Source organism: Athene noctua, chromosome 4 (genome assembly GCF_965140245.1).
Source record: "Athene noctua chromosome 4, bAthNoc1.hap1.1, whole genome shotgun sequence".
NCBI lineage: Eukaryota > Metazoa > Chordata > Aves > Strigiformes > Strigidae > Athene > Athene noctua.
This window is the reverse complement of record NC_134040.1, coordinates 11,681,808-11,702,032: the sequence shown is the minus strand read 5'-3', so window position 1 is coordinate 11,702,032 and position 20,225 is coordinate 11,681,808. Positions and strand designations below refer to the sequence as shown.

At 54.8% G+C, this 20,225-nt stretch overlaps 3 protein-coding genes across 3 annotated transcripts; 1 reads left to right on the top strand and 2 right to left on the bottom strand.

Moving 5' to 3' along the window:
- Positions 1-1,382: 1,382 nt before the first annotated feature.
- On the bottom strand, positions 1,383-4,726 carry LOC141959578 (homeobox protein HMX2-like). The gene is made up of 2 exons (XM_074903747.1): positions 3,678-4,726; positions 1,383-3,119 (listed from the first exon to the last, which is right to left on the bottom strand). Exons 1-2 carry the CDS (start codon positions 3,868-3,870, stop codon positions 2,533-2,535), a joined length of 780 nt encoding a protein of 259 aa, XP_074759848.1. The 5' UTR covers positions 3,871-4,726; the 3' UTR covers positions 1,383-2,532.
- Positions 4,727-12,414: 7,688 nt separating this feature from the next.
- LOC141959975 (homeobox protein HMX1-like) lies at positions 12,415-15,583 on the bottom strand. The gene is made up of 2 exons (XM_074904442.1): positions 14,814-15,583; positions 12,415-13,117 (listed from the first exon to the last, which is right to left on the bottom strand). Exons 1-2 carry the CDS (start codon positions 15,073-15,075, stop codon positions 12,531-12,533), a joined length of 849 nt encoding a protein of 282 aa, XP_074760543.1. The 5' UTR covers positions 15,076-15,583; the 3' UTR covers positions 12,415-12,530.
- A 343-nt stretch (positions 15,584-15,926) lies between these two features.
- LOC141959577 (uncharacterized) lies at positions 15,927-19,864 on the top strand. The gene is made up of 5 exons (XM_074903746.1): positions 15,927-16,178; positions 16,266-16,439; positions 16,564-16,666; positions 18,168-18,285; positions 18,917-19,864. Exons 1-5 carry the CDS (start codon positions 15,932-15,934, stop codon positions 19,034-19,036), a joined length of 762 nt encoding a protein of 253 aa, XP_074759847.1. The 5' UTR covers positions 15,927-15,931; the 3' UTR covers positions 19,037-19,864.
- Positions 19,865-20,225: the final 361 nt, after the last annotated feature.

Below are 20,225 nucleotides of genomic sequence, written 5' to 3'. Positions count from 1 at the left end.
CACCTTGCCACTGGCCGTGTTACACTGAGTAGCAAAAGTTTTTTAATATTTTTGGTCAATGATCTCAAAACCAGCAGTTATATCTTGATGAGGAAAGAATATTTAGGGATGGTTATTTACTTTCTGCAGCCACCCGGGTGTTTCAGGCGTTCACCGGTGGCAACATTAAGCCCTAATGATCGCAGCTTTGCAGTTGGTCGTCAGCGAGTTGTGAAATGGGACTATTCACTGAAACTGCAGCATGCGGAACATCTCTTTCTGTTGTTTTTACTGTAAAATAACTCGCTCTGGGGTTTGGGTCCTTTAGTTGCCTCCGTAACTCTAGAAACAGATCGGATGGAAAATTGATAAAACAGAGAGAATAAAAAGATTAAAAATGGTTTGATAAATGAAGTGAAAAGTAGACTAATTGCCCAGTAGCGACTTCTTATATAACTGTCTTTCACCACGGAGACATCTGAGGCTGCATTTATGTGGAAGGGCGGTTTTTAAAAATTAATTTTAGTTCCATGTTAAAGAACTAAAGAAAGGGACCTTGGTGTGTAGCTGCTCCATCTGATCAAATTTCCGTTGGCGGGGATTTTGAAAAAGCCGGATTTGCCTCTATCGGTATTGATTAATCTCGGGACAGTAATCAAGTAAGGGTGTATCAACACTGGAAATATGAGAGGTAACAACCAAAGGGCGGTTCCGATATCGGTTATGAAAAAATAGGCAAACACGAGCCATACCACATCGCCCTTGGAAATAAGGACGCCATCGCCAAATGTTTTTAGTCACGGAGTAACTCGAGGACTCAGAGGATTTTAATTTCTTTAACTATCATTATAAAGTCAGATCAGAAAAGAGGGGTCCGTGTTGTGACCCAAAGCGTTAAGTCGTCGCCTGCACCTTTCCAAGGGCGCTGCAGTTTGGGGAAACCTGAGCTGTGAAGTGCCACCGGCAGGTCGCCTTCAGCGTGTCCGCTTCATTATACTGCCCTTGTAACAGCCTCGATAATTTTTTTTTTTTTTTTTTTTCATAGCAAGGGCACCCTGTGAGACTCCTCCTGTTACTTGACGCTAATTCGAAACCGATTACAAAACGGGAGGAGAGGTCAGACAACGCTCCCATATCATCACAACAGTGAGACAACTCCACAAAGCCTCTGAAGCGGCTTCCCAGAGCTGGGCTGGCGCAGGGACCGCCTTGGCACCGGCTCCCCGGCTGCATTACCCCCGCGGGCCGCCACCCCCCGCAGCAGCACTTTCCCGGCTGGGAAGTAAATCCCAAACGCGGCTTCGAGCCGCGGGGCTCCCGCCTGCGCCGGGCTCTCCTCGCCGGGCTGGCCCCCGCATCTGCACATCTGCATGAATTGCCCACGGAAAGACAAATGGAAGAAGAGCGGGGAAAGGGAAAACCTTCTTATCTAGCCGAAACACTTATCGCTTTTTTTTTTTTTTTTTTTTTTTTTTTTCCACTGAGAAAGTCGACAAGTTGCCCGTTTTCGCACGCATGGGTGAATTTCGTAATGCCACGATTATGTTTTTAAGCTTTATTTTTACAATAAAAACCATCGATGCACTCTAAGCAATATCTTTCGTTTGATACTGCCTAGTAGTAACTATTGAAAAGGCATGCATTTCAGCTTTCTGAAAAGGTTTATTTCCGACCTTTGAATATAAAGCGTGTGAACTTGTAAACCGAAGGACAACAAAAGCGTTTGGAAATCTATGAGGAAAAAAAAAAAAAAAAAAGAAACAAACAAACAAAAAAACCCAAACACACACTTCTTTACTCTAGGATAGCAGATAAAATTGTCCCACGAGATTCCGAAGGGCGGGGTTCGCACAAGAAGTATGAGAAATAGCTTGTCTTGTTCTGAAAAAACATCAGACGAGCCACAGTTTGACAACTAGTTAGCACGAAAAGTGTGAGAGCTTGGATTTTTTCGGGAGGGGAACCAAGACGTTGAGAGAAGCCACGATTTAAGAACCAGATGTGAGAAAAGCTGTCTACATTTTGATAATGTCAAAAATGGGGAGAAGTTTATCTGAGGAATATTAGAGGTGGACAGTTTGAGACAAAGGAGCACATCGCGACCTTCGCTTTTAGCAAGCTGTATTAAACGTGACTCGGTTCACGGTACAGCGACGGCCACGGCGCTGGGCCATACACGGGAACCCAGTCCCCGTGGGCTGAGGCAGAGCATCGGCTCCCCTGGAATACGGGCATGGGATAGTTTGGGAGGGAAGGAGGGAGGGAGGCAGAACACATCCCGGTGTCTTTGGAGGCTCCGCTTTGTCTCCTCCATCCCGAGCAGAGAAAAAGCGCTGCAAGAGCGAGGATGGGCTGGCAGCGCCCTTTGAAGCTTTAACAACGTATCGGCGGCCCACGGACACGCGTGGGGGGAAGCCCGGGCGGCCCCTCCGTGGGCCGGGGGGCGGCTGCCGCCGGACGTGGCGAAGGCGGACACCCCACCGGCACGGCAGGGCCATAAATAACATCGGGACGGCCCCCGGCAAGAGGAAGGTCGGGGGCCGGGGGGAGCGGCTATACGTCCCCGTCCACCAGGCTGAATTGTTTGCCCGGCCCGGGGAGGCAGAGGTAGGGGATGGCGCTGCCCGGGTAGAGCAGGGGGAAGGGCAGCGGCAGCAGGCAGCGGCTGAGCAGGGTGCTGTCCTTGTAAAGGGCCGGGAAGGAGAAACCCGCCGCGGCGGCGGGGGGCGGCGGCTCCCCGGGGGGCTCCGCCGGCCCCGGGCCCTCGGGCTCGGCCGACATCTGTCTCTTGAGCTTGTTGCGGCGGTTCTGGAACCAGATCTTCACCTGCGTCTCGGTGAGGTGCAGCGAGGCGGCCAGCCCGGCCCGCTCGGCGCTGCTCAGGTAGCGCTTCACGTCGAAGGTGGATTCCAGCTGGAAGACCTGGCTCTTGGAGAAGATGGTCCGCGTCTTCTTCCTGCCGCCAGCCGCCGGCGACCTGCCGTTCTCCCCGCCGCAGCCCCCGGCCTCCCGCGGCGGCGGCTGCCCGGGGCCGCGCAGACCCTCCACAGGGAGCGGGCAGCCCACACCGCCGCCGCCCTCGGCCTCCGGGCGGGGGTCACGGCTCGTTCCCTCCGCCCGGAGCCGGCGGGGCTCGCTGCCTGCAACGGCAAAGCACAGCATCAGCCCCCCGCCGCCGCCCGCGCCCGCGCCCCGCATGCATGGCCCGGCTGAGCGCTAGGGAGCGGGGCCGAGGCCGGGGGTGGGGGTTCGGATGGGGAGGGGGGGTGCCGAGAGCGGGCCACGGCCCCCCCCACACCCTCCGGAGGGGAGAAGAAGGGTGAGGAGCTTCCAATAAGGATCTCAGGAAATCTCTCTGCCAGCTGCATGACAGAGCAGCCAGGGGCTCCTGGGCACGGGACAACCAACCGAGGAGGCCGGGACGGGGGGAAACACCCCGGAGAAGCCCCTGGGAGCAGGTGGCTGGCTGCGTGTGTGTGTGCGTGTGCCGGCGGCATCTCCTCCCGTCCGTCCGCGGAGCCTCGGGTCCTCCTCGGGCTGCGTGTGCGGGCCCGGCCCGGCGGCGCGGGGGAGGCCCGGGGCAGACCCCCGCCGGGAGCCGGTCTGCGGGCCGGGCCGGGCCGGGGCCGCCGCCTGGGTGCGGGCCGGGCTGCGACCCGTCGTACGAGACAGCCTGCGGCGGCCTGCCGGCTCCGTACCCGAGCTGTTGGAGCCTTTACTGGGATCTTGCTCCGCAGGCCCCTCTTCCTCCTCCGGCAGCGCGCAGCGGGCTCTGCCCTGCTCCCGGGCCGGGCGGCGGGGGCCGGGCTGCAGGATGCTGTCGATGCTGAAGGCCGGCGGCGCGGCCCGGGTCGGCGGTGGGGCTCGGCGGCCGCCCCCGAGCTGCACCATGGCGCGCCGAGCCCAGCCGGGCTGAGCCGGGCTGAGCCGGGCCGAGCCGGGCTAAGCCGGGCTGAGCAGAGCCGAGCCGAGCCGTGCTGCGCCGCAGGACTGGCTGCGGCGGGAGGGCGGCAGCGGCAGCCGGGGCGGAGGGAAGGTTGGGTCGGGGGGGAGGGAGGAGGGGTCGGGGCGGCGGAGGGAGGGGATGGAGCTAGAGGGAGCCAAAGGACTGAGGACGGGGGGAGCGGTGCAGGGGTGGGAGAGAGGGAGGGGAGGTGGCAGGGAAGAGAGAGAGCGGAAAAGGAAAAGGAGCAGGAGCTGGAGGGAAACGGGGAGGAGGCGATGAGGGGGGACACGCCGAGGTGCCCCTTTCCTCGATGCCGGTGAGGTGCGCCCTGAAAGGGTGCCCTGGGCAGCCAGGGCAGGGCAGGGCTGGCTGTCCTCCTGCCCAGGCCCTTCACTGCTGGCGGGGGAGGCAGAGCCAGACCCATGAGAGGCCACGGGAACGGCGAAGAGGAGGTGGGATGGCAGGAGGGACATCTGGAGTGAAGGAGAAGGATGGAGGGAGAGGATCGGAAATGAAAGCAGGGGAATGGGGTGGAGTGCAACAAGAAAGGTAGTGATGGCAGTGGGAGAGGGCAGGGGGAAAGTCGAAGCTGGGAGCCAGCGAAACGCTTCCGTGTGTTTGTAGAGCACCTGGCACGACTCCAGACAGTCTGCTGAGGGCATTTGCTGCAGATTATTGATGCCGTTGTAAAGGGATGGGGAGCCCTGGGGAAGAGTAATTTATACAGGCCGAGTCCCTTCCCTGGGGTCCTTCTACCTACAGACCCTCAGGCCCAGTATGCAGAGTTTTCCGGGGGAGAAAGGGATCCCCTAACCTCCCGAGGAGCCCCGTGGTATCAGGCTACACCCAAAATCCACCCCCCACACCCCCTTCCGTGGGTCCGCAGAGCTCTTCTGTAGTTTTCAAGAGCTAAAAGTTGTATGAGATCCTGCATTTGGTACGGAAATGGTGAGAAAGTGCCGGCCGGTGTGCGAGTAGGTCCAAGGTGTGCCTTTTGGAGGCTGGAGAAGCGCTCTCCTGTACTGAGGGAGGTGCTATGGGACTTGCAGAAGTATCGGTGTGTTTCTGTATTATCTCGAGAACTTTTGCTCCCCACCACCTAACAGCACTGCCACGTTTTAAAAAACATTTCCACTACTTAAGGCAGGGCGTCCAGTGACTTTAGAACTGCCATCAGTTATGGATGGCAGAGAACCCTCTCCCTCCCTGCGCTCTTGAGTAAAGCCGGGGAAATGTTTCCAAGTGGCTTTTAAGAGGCCTTTTAGTCCGAATCTCGAGGTTTCCACCACGAAAACTGCTGAGGGCAAGCGAGAAGCCTTTGAAAAAAAAGTTGACAATAGAAGTGCTGACAGGCTCTTAAATATTGTGATGCCAGATATTCCGTGAGCTAAAATCAGGGCATTTTAAGACTTTGGACTGCGCTTATCTTTAACGCACCGGTTCTTAGAAGAGCGGGTTTCAGCTCTTTTTCATTACAATTTGTTTCACTTTATAAATGCACTCATATTTAAATGCAGCTGTCTGCCGGAGAACTGTACATTTTCCACCAGGCGGAAAAAAAAAAAAAAAAATGCTTATACATCCGTCTTCCATCAATACGATTATTGACCAAACGCCTAATTCGTTGAATTTGTCTTGCAGTCTCCTGTACAAGCTGATAGTTCTGGTGGGGCGAAATATCCCATTAAGAGCGAGCTATAGGGCACGAAAAGGAAGAGGGAACAATGGTACCAAATGCGAAGAAGCAACTGAAAAGATAAATTAGAAATTCCGTGTGAGCTGGTAAAAAAAGGAGCACGGGGGACTTGGATGACAGATCAGGTCGGTCTTTGCCCGTGCGCTCCGGTCTCGGCCTCCCTGCTGTCTGTGTGAGACACGTCCCAGGTCTTGCTGAAAACCACTTCCCTTTAGTCCCGCAAAAATCCATCTTAAAAAGCAAATGCATTGACTCGGTTTGTTTTCCTATAAGACATTTTCTTGGAAGAAAGAGGAAGGCTTGAAGAAGGCAGAAAATATGAAGGAAATTGAAGAAGAAGACCTAAGTTTTATCTCCTAAATTTTTTTACCGCGGCCCCCTCCACCCCCCCGAGCAGTCCAAGCCCAACCCTGGGAGACCGTGCCCGGTAACACACCGCCGCGAAAGGTCTGTCCTTCTTTTCCAGCCCCATTTGGCCGCTTTACAAAGACGATGGGTTTTTTTCCGTGACAAACGCTGTGCAGTGAGAGAGCACACTACAGTGCCGGATCTCCCCAGCCGCTGGGGCAGGTTGGAAGCCATTCACTGGCAACAAGAGTAGGGGGGGGGGCCTCCGGGGTCCCCTCTGCAGCGAGTCCTACAAGCCAGATCCGTGCCGGGGTCCTCATGCCCTCTGCTAGGGTCCCCCTTAGCTTAAGGGGGGGGAGTCAAAACTTGGCTTCGCATGCTGACAGGTAGAGCCGTATCCTGCAAAACCCAAACAACCGCCTGCAAAGCGTCCCCCCACGCCCCCCGGGGAGAGCGCTCTGCAGCGGGGCTGCCGTGGGGGAGGGCGGCGGAGCCTCCCCGGGCCCGTTCCAGGCCCGCAGCAAGCTCCTCCGAGCCCTGGCCCTCCCGCATTTGGCCCAGAGCTGCTGGGGAGCAGCCCGACGGGGCGAGAGACCTTGCCAAAAGTCAGAGGCTTTTCCGAGTGACTGGTTCCCGGGGCGTGGGGAGCGCAGCCGCGGGCAGAGGCTCGGCTGGGAGCGGCCGCGGGAGGGAGCGGCTTTGGCCGGAGTCTCCGCTTTCTGCGAGGATCAGCTGCCCAGGGCTGAGCCAGCAAACGGGGATTCGCTGCCCAAGGTGGGGGTCCAGCGCGGCTCTTCCCCGCAGCACTGCTCCGCACCACCGCAATTCACTCCGCAGGCTCCTGAAAGCCGTCGGACAAGACGTTGAATCGCTCCGTTTAAAAGAAACAATTTTTCTTACAATAGGTAGACATTTCCCGACACTGGTAGTTTTTAATCCCGCGTTTCATTTGTATTTTAGCTGGGAGGAATCCTGTCGTCTGGGACGTGTCGTGACATGGAAGCCGGTACCGCGCAGCGGCAGCGCAGGAATAGCGAACCTTTTTCTCAGAACAATATATCCCTGTATTAGAAACTAACATCATGCTGAATGGAAACGTTTTACCTGGGGAAGCTTTTTACCAGAAATCACCCGGCACACATATCTTTATTTTCGTTTTAGCTCAGAGCACAAAACATCTCCTACTCTAAATCTAAATTTGATGGAGATGAAATCTGATTAGATTCTACAGAAACGCCAGCGAGTCCGGTTTTGCGTGGTTTATGGAACCGGGCTTGTTTTATCCCCCGATGTACTCTAGGGTGAAATAGGCCCTCCCTGGATTTCATGTCCCCTTGCAATGAGCGCTGGTCACTGCGGACACACCGGCACCTCGCAGCGGTCTTTCAGCCGCCCCTGCTGCTCTCCCGGGACACAGCCCGGGCCGGTGGGGCCGGAACAGAAGCCCTGCCTGAAAAACTCACCAAAATCACCAGGCGGCTTTGGCTACCTTAGCGCTGCAGGTCCCTAAAATGAACTCGATTTTGCCGTTCAACAGTAGCCGGGTCTAAAGTGCCGGTTGCCGTTGTGGTGTCCCCCCTCCCCGGGCTCAGGCAGAGGCTCGGGGCAGCGGGGACATCCCTCGCCTGCGCCGGGCATGGCGGGGAGGGAAGGAGGGAGGGAAGAGAAAGCGGTTTCACTGGCTGGAAAGCAAGTCTCCCTGGAATCCCAGAGGAAGGCAGCTACAAGTGTCACACATAAGCAGGCTTTTCGGGGGAGTTGGGCGCGCTAAGCCGACTCCTTCAACCCAGAGGTGCGGGACACAGGCAGATCGAGCCATGATGTGACCCTGGGACAGAGCATCCCTTCTATTTCCCTCTGAGGTCAGTTTAAAATTTTCAGCTAGATCGCCTTCGTGCAACCCCCGCACTTGATACCAGAGGTGTGCGGTAAAATCCTAGAGGGGATTTCCGAATATCGCTAGTAATTCTCTCCTGCTCAGTAGACTGGAATTGCTAAAGAGAGAAGGGAGAGAAAAGAGAAGGAAGAGAGGAGAGTTGAGAAGAGTTGAGAGGAAGGGAAGGGGAAGGGAAGGGAAGGGAAGGAAGGGAAGGGAAGGGAAGGAAGGGAAGGGAAGGAAGGGAAGGGAAGGGAAGGAAGGGAAGGGAAGGGAAGGGAAGGGAAGGGAAGGGAGAGGGAAGGGAGGAGAGGAGAGAAGGGGAGAGGAGAGGAGAGGAGAGGAGAGGAGAGGAAGAGAGGAGAGGAGAGGAGAGGAGAGGAGAGGAGAGGAGAGGAGAGGAGAGGAGAGGAGAGGAGAGGAGAGGAGAGGAGAGGAGAGGAGAGGAGAGGAGAGGAGAGGAGAGGAGAGAGAGGAGAGGAGAGGAGAGGAGAGGAGAGGAGAGGAGAGGAGAGGGAGAAAAGAAAGAAAGAGAAAAAAAAAGGAAAAAAGGAGAAAAGGAGAAAAGAAAAGAAAAGAAAAGAAAAGAAAAGAAAAGAAAAGAAAAGAAAAGAAAAGAAAAGAAAAGAAAAGAAAAGAAAAGAAAAGAAAAGAAAAGAAAAGAAAAGAAAAGAAAAGAAAAGAAAAGAAAAGAAAAGAAAAGAAAAGAAAAGAAAAGAAAAGAAAGTGAAAAAGCTCTAAATTTTAGGTGCACATCTAGATTTTCATGAAAATTTATTTTAATAGACATTCATGTCTATTTGCTACATAGAAATTAAAACCTAGGATCCGTAGAAGAGCTGAGCAACTCAGGATCGTTAATTGAAGCATTAAGAAATACGCCTTAAAGTTACATTCATGGGGAATGGGACGGGAAATGTAAGAAAAACGCCTGGATCTAATTTGAGGCTGAGAGCACTAACTCCGGCGAGCCCACTGAAGCCTGGAGCGAGTCTCCCGCCGATCGATGGTGAGAGCGGGCGCGCACCCCGCCCGGCTGGCATGTTCACAGGGGCACAGACAGGCTATTCCAAGATAATGCAGTATAAAAGAAAAGAAAAAAAAAAAAAAATCGATCCAAATATATTGTTCAACAGTGGAGCCAGCGCGCACCTACGAGATTTATCAAGTATTGATTTGCATGAATATTTTAGAGCCATGCCTACGAGAAAAGTTACAGGCAATCTTAAGCCGGTGAGCATTGTACCATTTGCAAAGTAGCCATTTAACAAGGTGCTTTCCAGCATATCGATCATTTTCATTTAAAAGTGTAATTAATAATAACATCTTACGGCAGCTACACCAAGAATTTATTTCAGAAGGTCAGTTCAGACAGTATTCTCATTTTCGTTTGGTTTACTTAAGAAAAAAATAAATGTTTTCACTAATTATTTTTATTAGCGTCCAATAAACACAAGTTATCTTTGTGAGTAGTCTGGCAAGGTTTTCCTTTGCCTCGCCTCTGGAGTGCCATCTAGCTAAGCTGTTGTAGCAACATTCATTAAATAAATGTCAACAGACAAGATTTATGCTGCGTAATAATATTACAGCTGTAGTATAACTGGATTTATTTTAAAGCTATTCTGAGGTTGCTTTGATCTATAAAGCAGCAACGTATGTCTCTATATGTCGCAAACAGCCTTTGCGAAACTACTTTGAGACAACATTTTTCTCATTGCAGGAGAAGCACAAAGCGTGACTCTACCTCTTTGATTTGTTTAATAAAAAATATACACAGGGAAGAAAACTGCCAGTAGTCTGCAGTCCTGATTTGAGGGGTGGGCTTGGGGTTTTAGGGGAGCGTTTGCCTGTTTTGAAATCGTCAGCGCACATACATCAGGGACTACGTCTTTGCCAGCTGTTTTTCTGCATCCTGAAGAAATTTCTTGACACCAGATACAATGAAAAGCGTCATTAAAAAAACTACGAGGTAAAGCAACCTGAGGTGTATATGTTCCTACTTTCAACACATACTTTTAATAAGCCACTATAAAGCAGTTCTTGCATGTACAGAATAAGGCGTAAGTAAGCACTTTTTCTTAGACGAATTCACGTCTTGCACCTTTTAATATTTCACTATGATCATAAGTTACAAATACAGTGTATGAAAAAAATCTGTTTATTGATATAATCAGCACGTCTTTAAAAAACAAACAAACTAATGTCAAAACACATTTTAAAAATCCGATTGATCATTTAGCCCTGCCAGTTCCTCAACTTCAAGAAAAGAATATTTAGTAGAATCAGAAGTATAATAATCTCATATGTTACTCCAAAGAAAAGGCATGTGGAGAGTGGCAGGCGTGTTAAGTTTCTCGTTGGATTACAATCTACTCTGATATGACTGTAGTGAGTCAGGATTTTACTCCAGTAGGTAGCACTGGGAGAGCTGGGGAGCTGGGTATGACGGGGGAAACGATCTGGCCGCTTTCTCCCAGGGGTAGCCAGGCTCTGAAAGGTATCAGATCAAGTGGTTGCGCACCGAGGAAGGAATATCGCCTCAAGTCACCTCCTCTGCGCATGAAAAGGCTGAGATCCACCCCAGCCGCTCCCCCCGCGGCCGGCGGGTCCCGTCCGGGGCACCGGCACCCCCAGCCCCGCCGCCTCCCAGTCCTCTTTACACTGCTCGGGGACCAGGCTTTAGACGTTTTCGCCCCAAATTCGGGTGTTTGACGGATATGCAAAGAAAACAGCTGGCGAAGATCTCCCGGAGTGAGACGAGGGATTTCAGAGCAGTTGAAAAAAAAAAAAAAAAAAAAAAGAAAAAAGAAAAGAAACCAACCCACAAAACAAAACAGCTTCCAGAAACGGGGCTCAAGTCGAAACGAACATCCCGGAAAGTGAAGACTTTTCTCAGGAACCCGGAATATATATATATATATATATATATATATATATATATATATATTTCATTCTCGAGTGGCTTTGAGCCTTTCAGCGTCCTCATTTCAACTGTGCAGGCTGATGCCCAGAGCCTTGTTTCAGGCCAAAGCAGAGGGAAAAAAAAAAGAAAAAAGAAAAAAGAAAAAAAAGCGGTGGAGAGGTTATAATCCACCCTGACCCTTCTTCTCAGGTTTCGTATCAAAGCTGGAGCTCCCCCGCATCTCGCCGACCGATTTCATAACAAGAAACCGTGGGATTGCTCTTGGAGCAAAAAATATAATGCAAAGCGTAGGATAAGAATTAGACGGTTCTTCCTTCACTGGAGACAGGTCCGCATGCACATACCCCAGTAGATCCAGGACCCGGCTTTCCCTGAGGGAAACACCGAGTGCTCCGAGCTGGTCGGTTCAATTACATCTGATTATGCCCTAAAACGTACGATCAAAGCTTGACCTTCCACCAAGGCTGAGTTTTATAAGGTCATTTCCCACTTAATATTCCGAAAAAGAAATCCAAACCTTTAGAAACAATGATGGACCCGATATTCATTTTAGCAGTGGGTAGAGAGGGGGAAACAAAACAGTTATTAAAGGGAAAAAATAGCTTGGCATGCATAATACTTCATATAATATTATATTACAGGTTAGCTTGCATAACTAGCCATACAGCTCCCCAGTCTATCCCCATCTGACTATTTTTCCTTCTTTCCTTTTTAATTGCCAGTGCGAACTATTAATCGATTACACAAACGGATCCCTTAAGAGACGGATAAGCCGAGGTACGCTTTCCTCAGCCTCCTCAGGCAACCGAAATAAGTGGCAAACCCACTGGTAAAATACAGTATCTTGAATTACATATGTATATATTTAACCGTGCATTTTAGCCGATAGTTTGTCAGGGCAATAAAACGAAAACAAAGAAACCAGATCCTCACAGCTCGGACTTCAGGGGAATTCATTCCAACAATTTGGCTTCGCGTTGTTTCAAATCAAAACCTTTCATCGAGAAGGACCAGGGGGCATCAGCACATGCTTCGGTATCGATCGCATGAAAATGAGAGTAACCACGGAGGGGGGGGGGGGGGGGGAGGAGAGGAATCTGTACGAATTAAATGGCTAAAACAAAGGGCCCTGGAGAAGCTGCTGGAGGCGGGGATCCGCAGGGTCCCCCGCTCTGCACGGCGAGCAGCCGGGGCAGCGGGGAAAAGGAAAGGTTTCACCGGCAGGAGCGCTGACCCGGGGCAGCGGAGGACCCGGACAAGGTCCCTTGGCCGCGGCGGGGGCCCCCAGGCTCCGCCGGGTGGGGGCGGTGGGGCCCCAGCCGTCCCGTACATTCGTCTCACGCTGGGCAGCTCTGCGGGGCGGGGGAGGGGGGTGTGGAAGGGTCTGGGGGGCTGCTGACCCCCGGAAAACGCCGGTCTCTGTCACCCCGGGGCAGAGGCGGCGGCGGGGGCTTTGCCTCTGCCACGGGGCTGCATTTTCTTTGGATGCGCGGCGGGAGAAGCCCCGCCGACTCGCTCCCGGCTCATGGCTGGGGTCCTCGCAGTCCTTTCGGTTCCCTCCGGCTGCTGCGCGTCGCTCCGAGTTAACCCCAAAAGTAAGTTTATTGCACGTTTAAAAAAAAAAAAAAAAAAAAAAAAAAGTCAAAAAGCAGAAAATCGAAAAACGTGTAAATTGGAAATAAAAAATCCGGGGAGGAAGGGGGATGGAGCTGGAAGCCGGGGGAGGGGGCGAGGGGGCCGCGATCCCGGCACAGGTGGGCGCTCAGACGAGTCCTGTCATCTGCGACCGTAGGAAGGGGAGGGAGGCGGCGGGGAAGGTGCCCAGGGGGTAGCTGACGCCGCTGGAGAAGCCCACCAAGGGGGGCGACATGTGGGGCAGGGTGAAGCCCAAGGCGCTCGCCGGCGAGTTCTCGTGGTACAAAATGGGGACCCGCACTATCCTTTGGGCCGCGTGGGAGAGGTTGGCCGCCTCCAGGTCGGCCGCCAGCTGCCGCTTCCACTTGTTGCGGCGGTTCTGGAACCAGATCTTCACCTGCGTCTCGGTGAGGTGCAGCGAGGCGGCCAGCCCGGCCCGCTCCGAGCTGCTCAGGTAGCGCTTCACGTCGAAGGTGGATTCCAGCTGGAAGACCTGGCTGCGGCTGAACACCGTGCGCGTCTTCTTCTTGCGGCCGGCGGCGCGTTGCTCCGGCTCTCCCGGCTCCTCGCCGCGCTCCTGCTCCTGCTCCTCCTCCTCCTCACGGCCGCCCGGCCCCGGCCGCCCGCCCGGCGGGCCCCTCGCCGCCGCCCGCCCGCCGCCGCCCGCCCGCTCCGCCGGCTCCTCGGGCAGCTCGGGCGAGTCCCGGTCGCTGGCTGCGGAGAGAGGCAAAGGGCTGGGAGGTGGGGTCCGGGGAGCGGGGGGGGAGAGGGGGCATCGCCCAGCCGCCCGCTGACCCGGGGGAGCGCCGGCCCCTCGCCCCGCTCAGCGGGAGAGCAAACGGCGCGGCTGCGGAGGGAGCGCGGCCGGGGCGCCGAGGGCGCCCGACGGCGGGAGCCCGGGCAAAGGTTCCCGCCGCTGCTCCGTCTCCTGTGCTAAAGTCCCCAGTACTTGTGAGTGATGCGCACACTCACAGAGAAATGCAGAAATTACATCTCGTGTGTATACACCTACACTCATCCGTGTACACACTCGTGCATGTGCGTATGTGTACTCACACCGAAGTACACCCGCGTACCTAAACGCACACATAAATAACATACATCTACCGCTAGGTATACCTTTTGTACACATAAATACAGTGTATGTGTATATGTATACACACACGTATGCATGTGCTTTTTACAGGTGTATGTACACATACGAATACATGCGAACTCTTATTTATACACACACACGTATATATTTACACACGTGTATACACAAATATATTTACATGCATATGCACACACATATACTTACAAGTACGTAAGTATATTGCTGTGTGTAAGAGGGGTAAGAAAGAAATATCTTCCCTTCACGTTATTCTGAACTCGATAACCCAAAAGCATCGGGTCAGTTACTCTAATATCGGGACATTGTCTCCCAGAATGTCTCCGTGGAGTTTCCCATGTTGTGCTTCTATTTGCAATTTTAAAGAGGAAAAAACCTCAAACCATATCCTACTCTTTATAGAACTGAGAGGGAAAAAATTAAAAAAAAAAAAAAAGGGGGGGGGGGAAGAGAGAGAAAAACAAGCAATTTTTCTAGAGTAGGCTTTTTGTTTCTAGATGTACTTTCGAGAGAAATTAAAAATATTAATAAATCCATTACTGTAAAAAGAAACTATTTGGATTACAAATCACGCCTCTTTTCCTTACTGAGTAATCGTGAGAACTCTACAGGCTCGCATAGGATCAGAGAGATGCGCCGAGAGACAATATTTTTTCTATCAGGATAAAAATAACCGCTGATCGCAGCCCATAAACTTTTTCAGATGTTAATTTCTGCCCCTGAAACCCAGGCTTTTCCTCCTGCGCCCTTTCCAGCGGGCTCCCGCAGGCACAGGCCGCTGCCTGCCTGAGCCGCGCTGCGCTGCGGAGGGCGGGCAGCGGGGCCGGCTCCGCGGAAGGGGCGGCTCGGGCCCCAGCGGCGGCTCCCCGGCCTTCCAAACCCCCCGCGGCGCTGCTGGGGTCGGGGCGCCCAGCTGCCGGCCTTGCCAGGGCGTAAAAAAACCCAGCCAGACTTCTCTCTTAGAGAAGGAGAAGAAAATAAAAAGGGATTGGGGAGGAGGGAGGGGGGGGGGAAGGAAAAAAAAAAAATTCCGAGCAAGCAAACAACCGTGTTCACGTTTTGAGCGGCGGGGCGGAGGCTCCAGGTGCCCGACACACCGTGAGCGTTTCTGGAGCTTCGCCCTGGGCGGCCGAAAACGGGGAGGCAGGGCGAGGGCTGGGGGGTACTCCGCGCATCCCCCTCCGCGCATCCCCCAGGGACCGCGGCGGGACCGGACCCCCCCGGGGGGGAGCAGAGACACCCCCCTCACCCCCCGCCCCAGCCGAGCCCGGCGATTAAGGGTAGGGAAAGGCAACTTACTGTCGGGGCTGGCGCAGCCCAGGAAAGCGGCGTGCGCTCGGCGGTACCAGCCGACGGCGGCGTCGCGGAGGGGGCAGCCCGGGGCGCCGAGGCGCAGCGGAGAGCGCGGCCCGCAACGCGGCCCCCCGCGGCCCCCGCCGCCCGCCGCCGCCCGCCGCGCCCCGCCGCCCGCCGTGCCCTCGGTGCCCAGCAGGTCCTCGATGAAGAAGGACGAGACGCGGGCGGAGGTGGAGCCGGCGTTTTCCGTGGCTTCGTCCGGCATCGTCGGAGAGGACTGCGGGAGGGGGGGTCCCGGCTCCGCCGGCGGCTGGCTGCTCGGCTCCCCGCTGCCCCGCGGCCGCCTCCTGCCTGTGCCTAGCCCCGTGGATGCTCTCCTGGTATAAAAGGGTTTTTTTCCGGAGTAATCATTTCAGATCGCGGTTTGCCATCATTTCCTGCAAGCTAGGAGGGGAGGGGGGAGGGGGAGGAGGAGAAGGGAACGGGGAAGGAAAAAAAAAAAACCGCAACCCGACAACCCATCGGAGGCGCCAGATCCTGCGCGAAAACGATAATAACGAAATAAAAATGTCATGCGAGTTAAACGCCGGACACGAGAGGGGGAATCCTGCGAGGGGAGGAGCGCCGCGGCAGATGGGATTTCTGCAGGGGAAGCGCAGGGCGCGGAGCGCGGCGGGGCCGGGCGCTGCCGGTGCCTGGGCGTGTGTGTGTGTGTGTGTGCGTGCGTGTGTGTGTGTGCGCGCGTGCGTGTGTGTGTGTGTGTGTGCGCGGGTGCGTGCGGTGCGGGGTGCGTGTGCGTGCGCGCGCGCGCGCGCCGCCCCGGGGCTGCCACTCACGAGCTCCTTATTTAGGTCAATTAGGGAGCAAATCCCGGCGCGGGGGGAGCGGGGAGCGCGGGGAGCGGCGGTGCCGGCCCCGGCACACGGGCAGCAGCCGGGGGGGGGCTTGGCCGCTCCACGTCCCGGCCCTCCCATTGGCTGCAGCGGGCTCAGCGGGCAGCCCAGCCAGCCAATCCGCGTCGCGGACATAGCAGTTATATTAATGTCATTAATAATAATCACCCCCCTCCCGTCCCCCGCCGAGCGCTTTCATGTCTGCGGCGGCGGCGATGGACGGAGGAGATGCGCCCTCCGCCGCCCGGAGAGCCTGCACCGGCCCCGCCGGCCCGGCAGCCACCGCCGCGGGCTGCCGGCGGAGCGGTGAGGTTGCCCGCCGCCCGGAGCCCGCCCGGGTTGGGGCACTTGAACCGGGAGAGGCGGCGGAGGGACACCTGCCCCCGTGAGCAGGCACTGTCCGCGGCCGGTGGAGAGGAGGGTGGCCGGCACGGGAGGGCGGGGGACCCTCGTCTACAGGGTCTCCGGAGGCCCGGTTGGTGTCATTTAACCTTTTCCTATACGTATATGCATATACATATATACGCCTTTTTATTTATATATGTGTATTATGCCTGTCTAGTTTGTTTAGGGGAGAGGGAAGCCCCCGCTCACGGAAGAGGGGGCCCTCCACGCCGCCCCTCTCCCGCCGCCCCGGGCAGGGAGGCAGCGGCTATGCGCTGCCCGCTCCAGCCCCCAGCCCATGGCTCCTGGCGTTCGCCCTCCGCAGCCCGGCTTTTTTGTTATTATTCCTGTCGTAAGTTCACTTCATGGAAAGCCGTAGAACCACCCCCCGCCTGTCCCCTTTTCCTGAGCCTGCTGGATCCGCCCGCCTCAGGACACGCACCTCCAGCAACCCCAAAAACTCCCCCTCGCTGCAGGGCCCCGCCGCAGGACAGTTCTCCTCTGCCTTTTCCCTGGGGGCCAGGGCTGGAGAGGGACGGGTCCGCCCAGAGTGCCCGTCGGAGACCCGTGGAGGTTTGGGTGAGTACAGGGGTGCCCCTGCCATGTTCACCTGCGGGTCAGCTCTCTCCTCCTGCTCTGCTCTGCTCTGCTCTGCCTCCTCTGCCGGGATACCCTGCTTGTTCCCCTTTACGGTGCTCCTGGACAAAGCACCCCCTTTCCCAAGCCCCGCCCCCCCGCCCGGCGGGAGCTGCCCGGCGGGAGTGTCCGTCCGGCGGGGCCGGGGCGCAGCCGGGTGCGGAGCCGGCCTCCCCGGCACGAAGCGGTCCCTCTCCCCCTCCCGGGGTGGCGGTGGGGACCTCTGAGGTCAGGGCCTATTGAAGAAAGAAAAAAAGAAAAAAAAAAAAAAAAGCAAGAAAGAAAGGAATATAAAGGAATAATTCCAGTTCCAAAGAGTCCAGAAAGATGCAAACTGCTAGAGCTCTGAAATGGACTCTGGAAAAGACGGAATGTATAGGGGCATGTTCGACTGTCGGTCTTACCTGGGCAGAGACCGAGGAGCGATTTGGTGAATCGTAAACCGGCCGAAAGGGCAATTCGTCACTTGTTGCACAGGAGTGACGGTAACGAACACTGCTTTTATCATCTGTGCATCTTGGTGCGCGTTGCTGGGTAGGAAACACGAGTTTGAACGGTATGTCTTAGGCATCCATAAACTGTCAGCTCTGTTTGACTGGCAGACCCAGAAAATACATGTGTGCTTTCTGGAATAAAGAGAAAAATGCGGACCCTGGTTACTTCTATACATTTCATATACAATGTACAAACGATATGTGTATATACCCTACCCATATTTTATAAAGTGTTCCTACAGTGTGGTCATGCAACTTACGTAATGTTATTTGCTTTCCACTTAGAAATAGTGTAATAAAACCAATGAGAGTAAATTTATTCTTGCTTTTTTCCCCTTCCATATTTCTTCAGCACAACGTATAACTGTTTGGTGTGCAATAATGCTGAACTCTGTTTGTGAAAAGGCATGTATACTCAGACATACTCCTGAAACACAAAATCAGGATGAGTGTAATTCTATACCTGCAAATACAACACTTGTACATACATGTCCGTGTGTATGCGGTATTTCTTTAAGCTTTTATATTGCTATAGGGACATGACTGCTAACACTTAATACTCTTTGTGCTTGTTTTGATGATGAGGGAAAAAAGGGCGTGTGTTTGTTGCATGTCTCCCTGCAGGACTCCGTGTCGGGAGCAGAATAAGCAGACAGTGACGGTATCTTCGTAATTTATTGTCAGAAAGACATCCTGGGCCCCTGCCCTAGCACCTTTCGGTATCATTTGCCCGGGGGTAGCGCGGGGAGGGGTGTCCCCTTGTGCCGAGGGCGCTGCCATCACCCCGGGCTAACCCTCCCGTCGGGCAAGGGCCGTGCCGGCGCGGCTCCCGGGCCGTCTCCGGAGGGGCTCAGGGTGGCCACGGCGAGACAGGACCTCTCACTCTCCCACCGCCTTCTCTCCCACAGCCATCTCTTTGTGGCACGGAAAACCTTTATTTTTTTTTGCAGGCTGCCGAGCGGAGAGGCTTTCCCTGGGCAGCAAGCTCCTGCCTGCCTGCCTCCGGGTCAGAAGGGATTTCCCCGTGTTTTCGGCAGAGGCAGCTGTGAGACCGGCTTTAGACTACAGGTGTGGGCCCCTATATTTTCCATCTCTGGCTCTGTTTCTTTCCCAGGGACATTGTTTTTCTCCGAGGCTTTGGAGACCTCCAGATCCGGGGCAGCGCCGGGAGGTGCTGTGGCCTGCGGCCCCGGCGCCGCTGCAGGTGGGGTCTCTCCTGCTGAGCCGTCCTGGCGCCCATCACCGGCGTGGGATGCCCGTGGAATATCCCCGCCGTCCCCACCTCCGACGGCTCCTGAGCCTTAGACAGGGTTTACTCGACGCGGGTGCAAAGCGCGGCCGCCTGCCACGCAGGGGGCAGGGAGGAGCGGGGATTTGGAGCCGGGCTCCGCGGGGAATCAGCAGACGGAGGGCTACATTTGGGGCCGAAAACGTGTTTGCGAGTGTGACAAGGGCCTCCAGTGAGCCACGGGGATGCCGGGACGGGCGCTCCCACCGCAGCCCTGACGCCTCCCGCACGGACTGGAGCGGGCCTGCCTGCAATATGAATGCAATTACCCCGACGGTGTTTGATGTCTCCCCTTGCTCCCCCCTGCCCCAGCACTGCCTCGATGTGTCGTAAAGTAGAAATGAAATTAAATGAAATGAAAGACAGGCTTTAGCTCTCGCTACCTAACCTCTGCTCCTCTCTGCCGCTCAGGGCCCGCGGGACGTTTGGAGCCCGGACCTTTGCAGGAGACGTTTAACCCCCAGCGCTGCGGGCAGAGCTCCTGGCAAGGGGAACCATCTCTCCTTCTCCATGCCGAAAACGCGGCGCTGAACAGATCGCTCAGTTCCTAACACCCTCCCGACAGATCACAACGGCAGCGCTGAGGGTAAGGAAATTCTTGGGCAACATCTACCTCTGGTTGATATATTGACAGATATATATATACATAGGTATAGACTTACAAATAAAAGTAGTTTTTCAGCCAGGTTTGGTCTAGCTATAAAAATAAAACAAATAAAGACCGTATTCTCATCTTCAGTAAACAGTCGGGAGCCACCAAAATGCCAAAGCAGACACTCGGAACAAGAGTTTGTTTTTCGGGTCCAACGCTCCTTTGGAGGAGCAGAGGTGTGGTGGGATGGTTTGGATGTCTACTTAAAAAAGAAAACCAGTCACCACAAAATAAAAGATGAACCAGAAGATTTTTGTACTGCCTCTAAACCTCTGTATAACTTCTCCCTCTTCCTCGTCCTCCTCCCGGGGAGTGCTGGGGAAATTGCCCAGCTCCCGGGGGAGCCGCCCAAACCTCTCCCGCCGCGGCACCTCCCATCCCCGCACGGAGTTCACCAGGTCTCTGCTGCGGCTCCGCCACCGTCAAAAAGTCGCGGACGCGGAACAAGACCCGAGGGAGGGAGGTGACATCCCTTTGGGCCTTGTTGGGACAAAGGAGGGAGAGTTTCAGAGGGGTGTCCCGGCCAGACTGAGCCCCCCCCACCCCCACCCCGCCTGGGTGAGGGGGTCCTGTGCGCCTCTCACGGGGATACCCCCTTTTGGGTGGCCTTTCGGGCAGGGAACCCGCAAAGGACAAGGACAACACGGCAATAGACACCCCCCACACACCCCCACACCCCCACTCCCTTTTTATTTTTCCCCTGCAGGTAGAAAACTCTAAAACCCTTCAAATGTGGGTTAAATAACACTTAAGTAACAACACTGTGTGGAATTCCTTTCTGAATTTGCCGTAAATTTTAAGGGCTCCCCGAAGATGGGGAAAAAGAGAAACTGATAATTCTGGGGAGGGATTTTTCAGTAAATTATCTTTATAAACCCAACCCTACTGAACTGTTCACTGTCAGTGATGTTGGCAAAGAACTTTTCCCCTTTCAAGGACGCTGCACAACCCATGCTGGTTCCCATGAATGTGTTCATTATTCACAGATAGTCACTAAGTGCTTCGGAAGGAAACTTCCAGCCCGTAGCACGTCCTGACTGTCTGTGATGCCTATTTATTCCTCGTTAT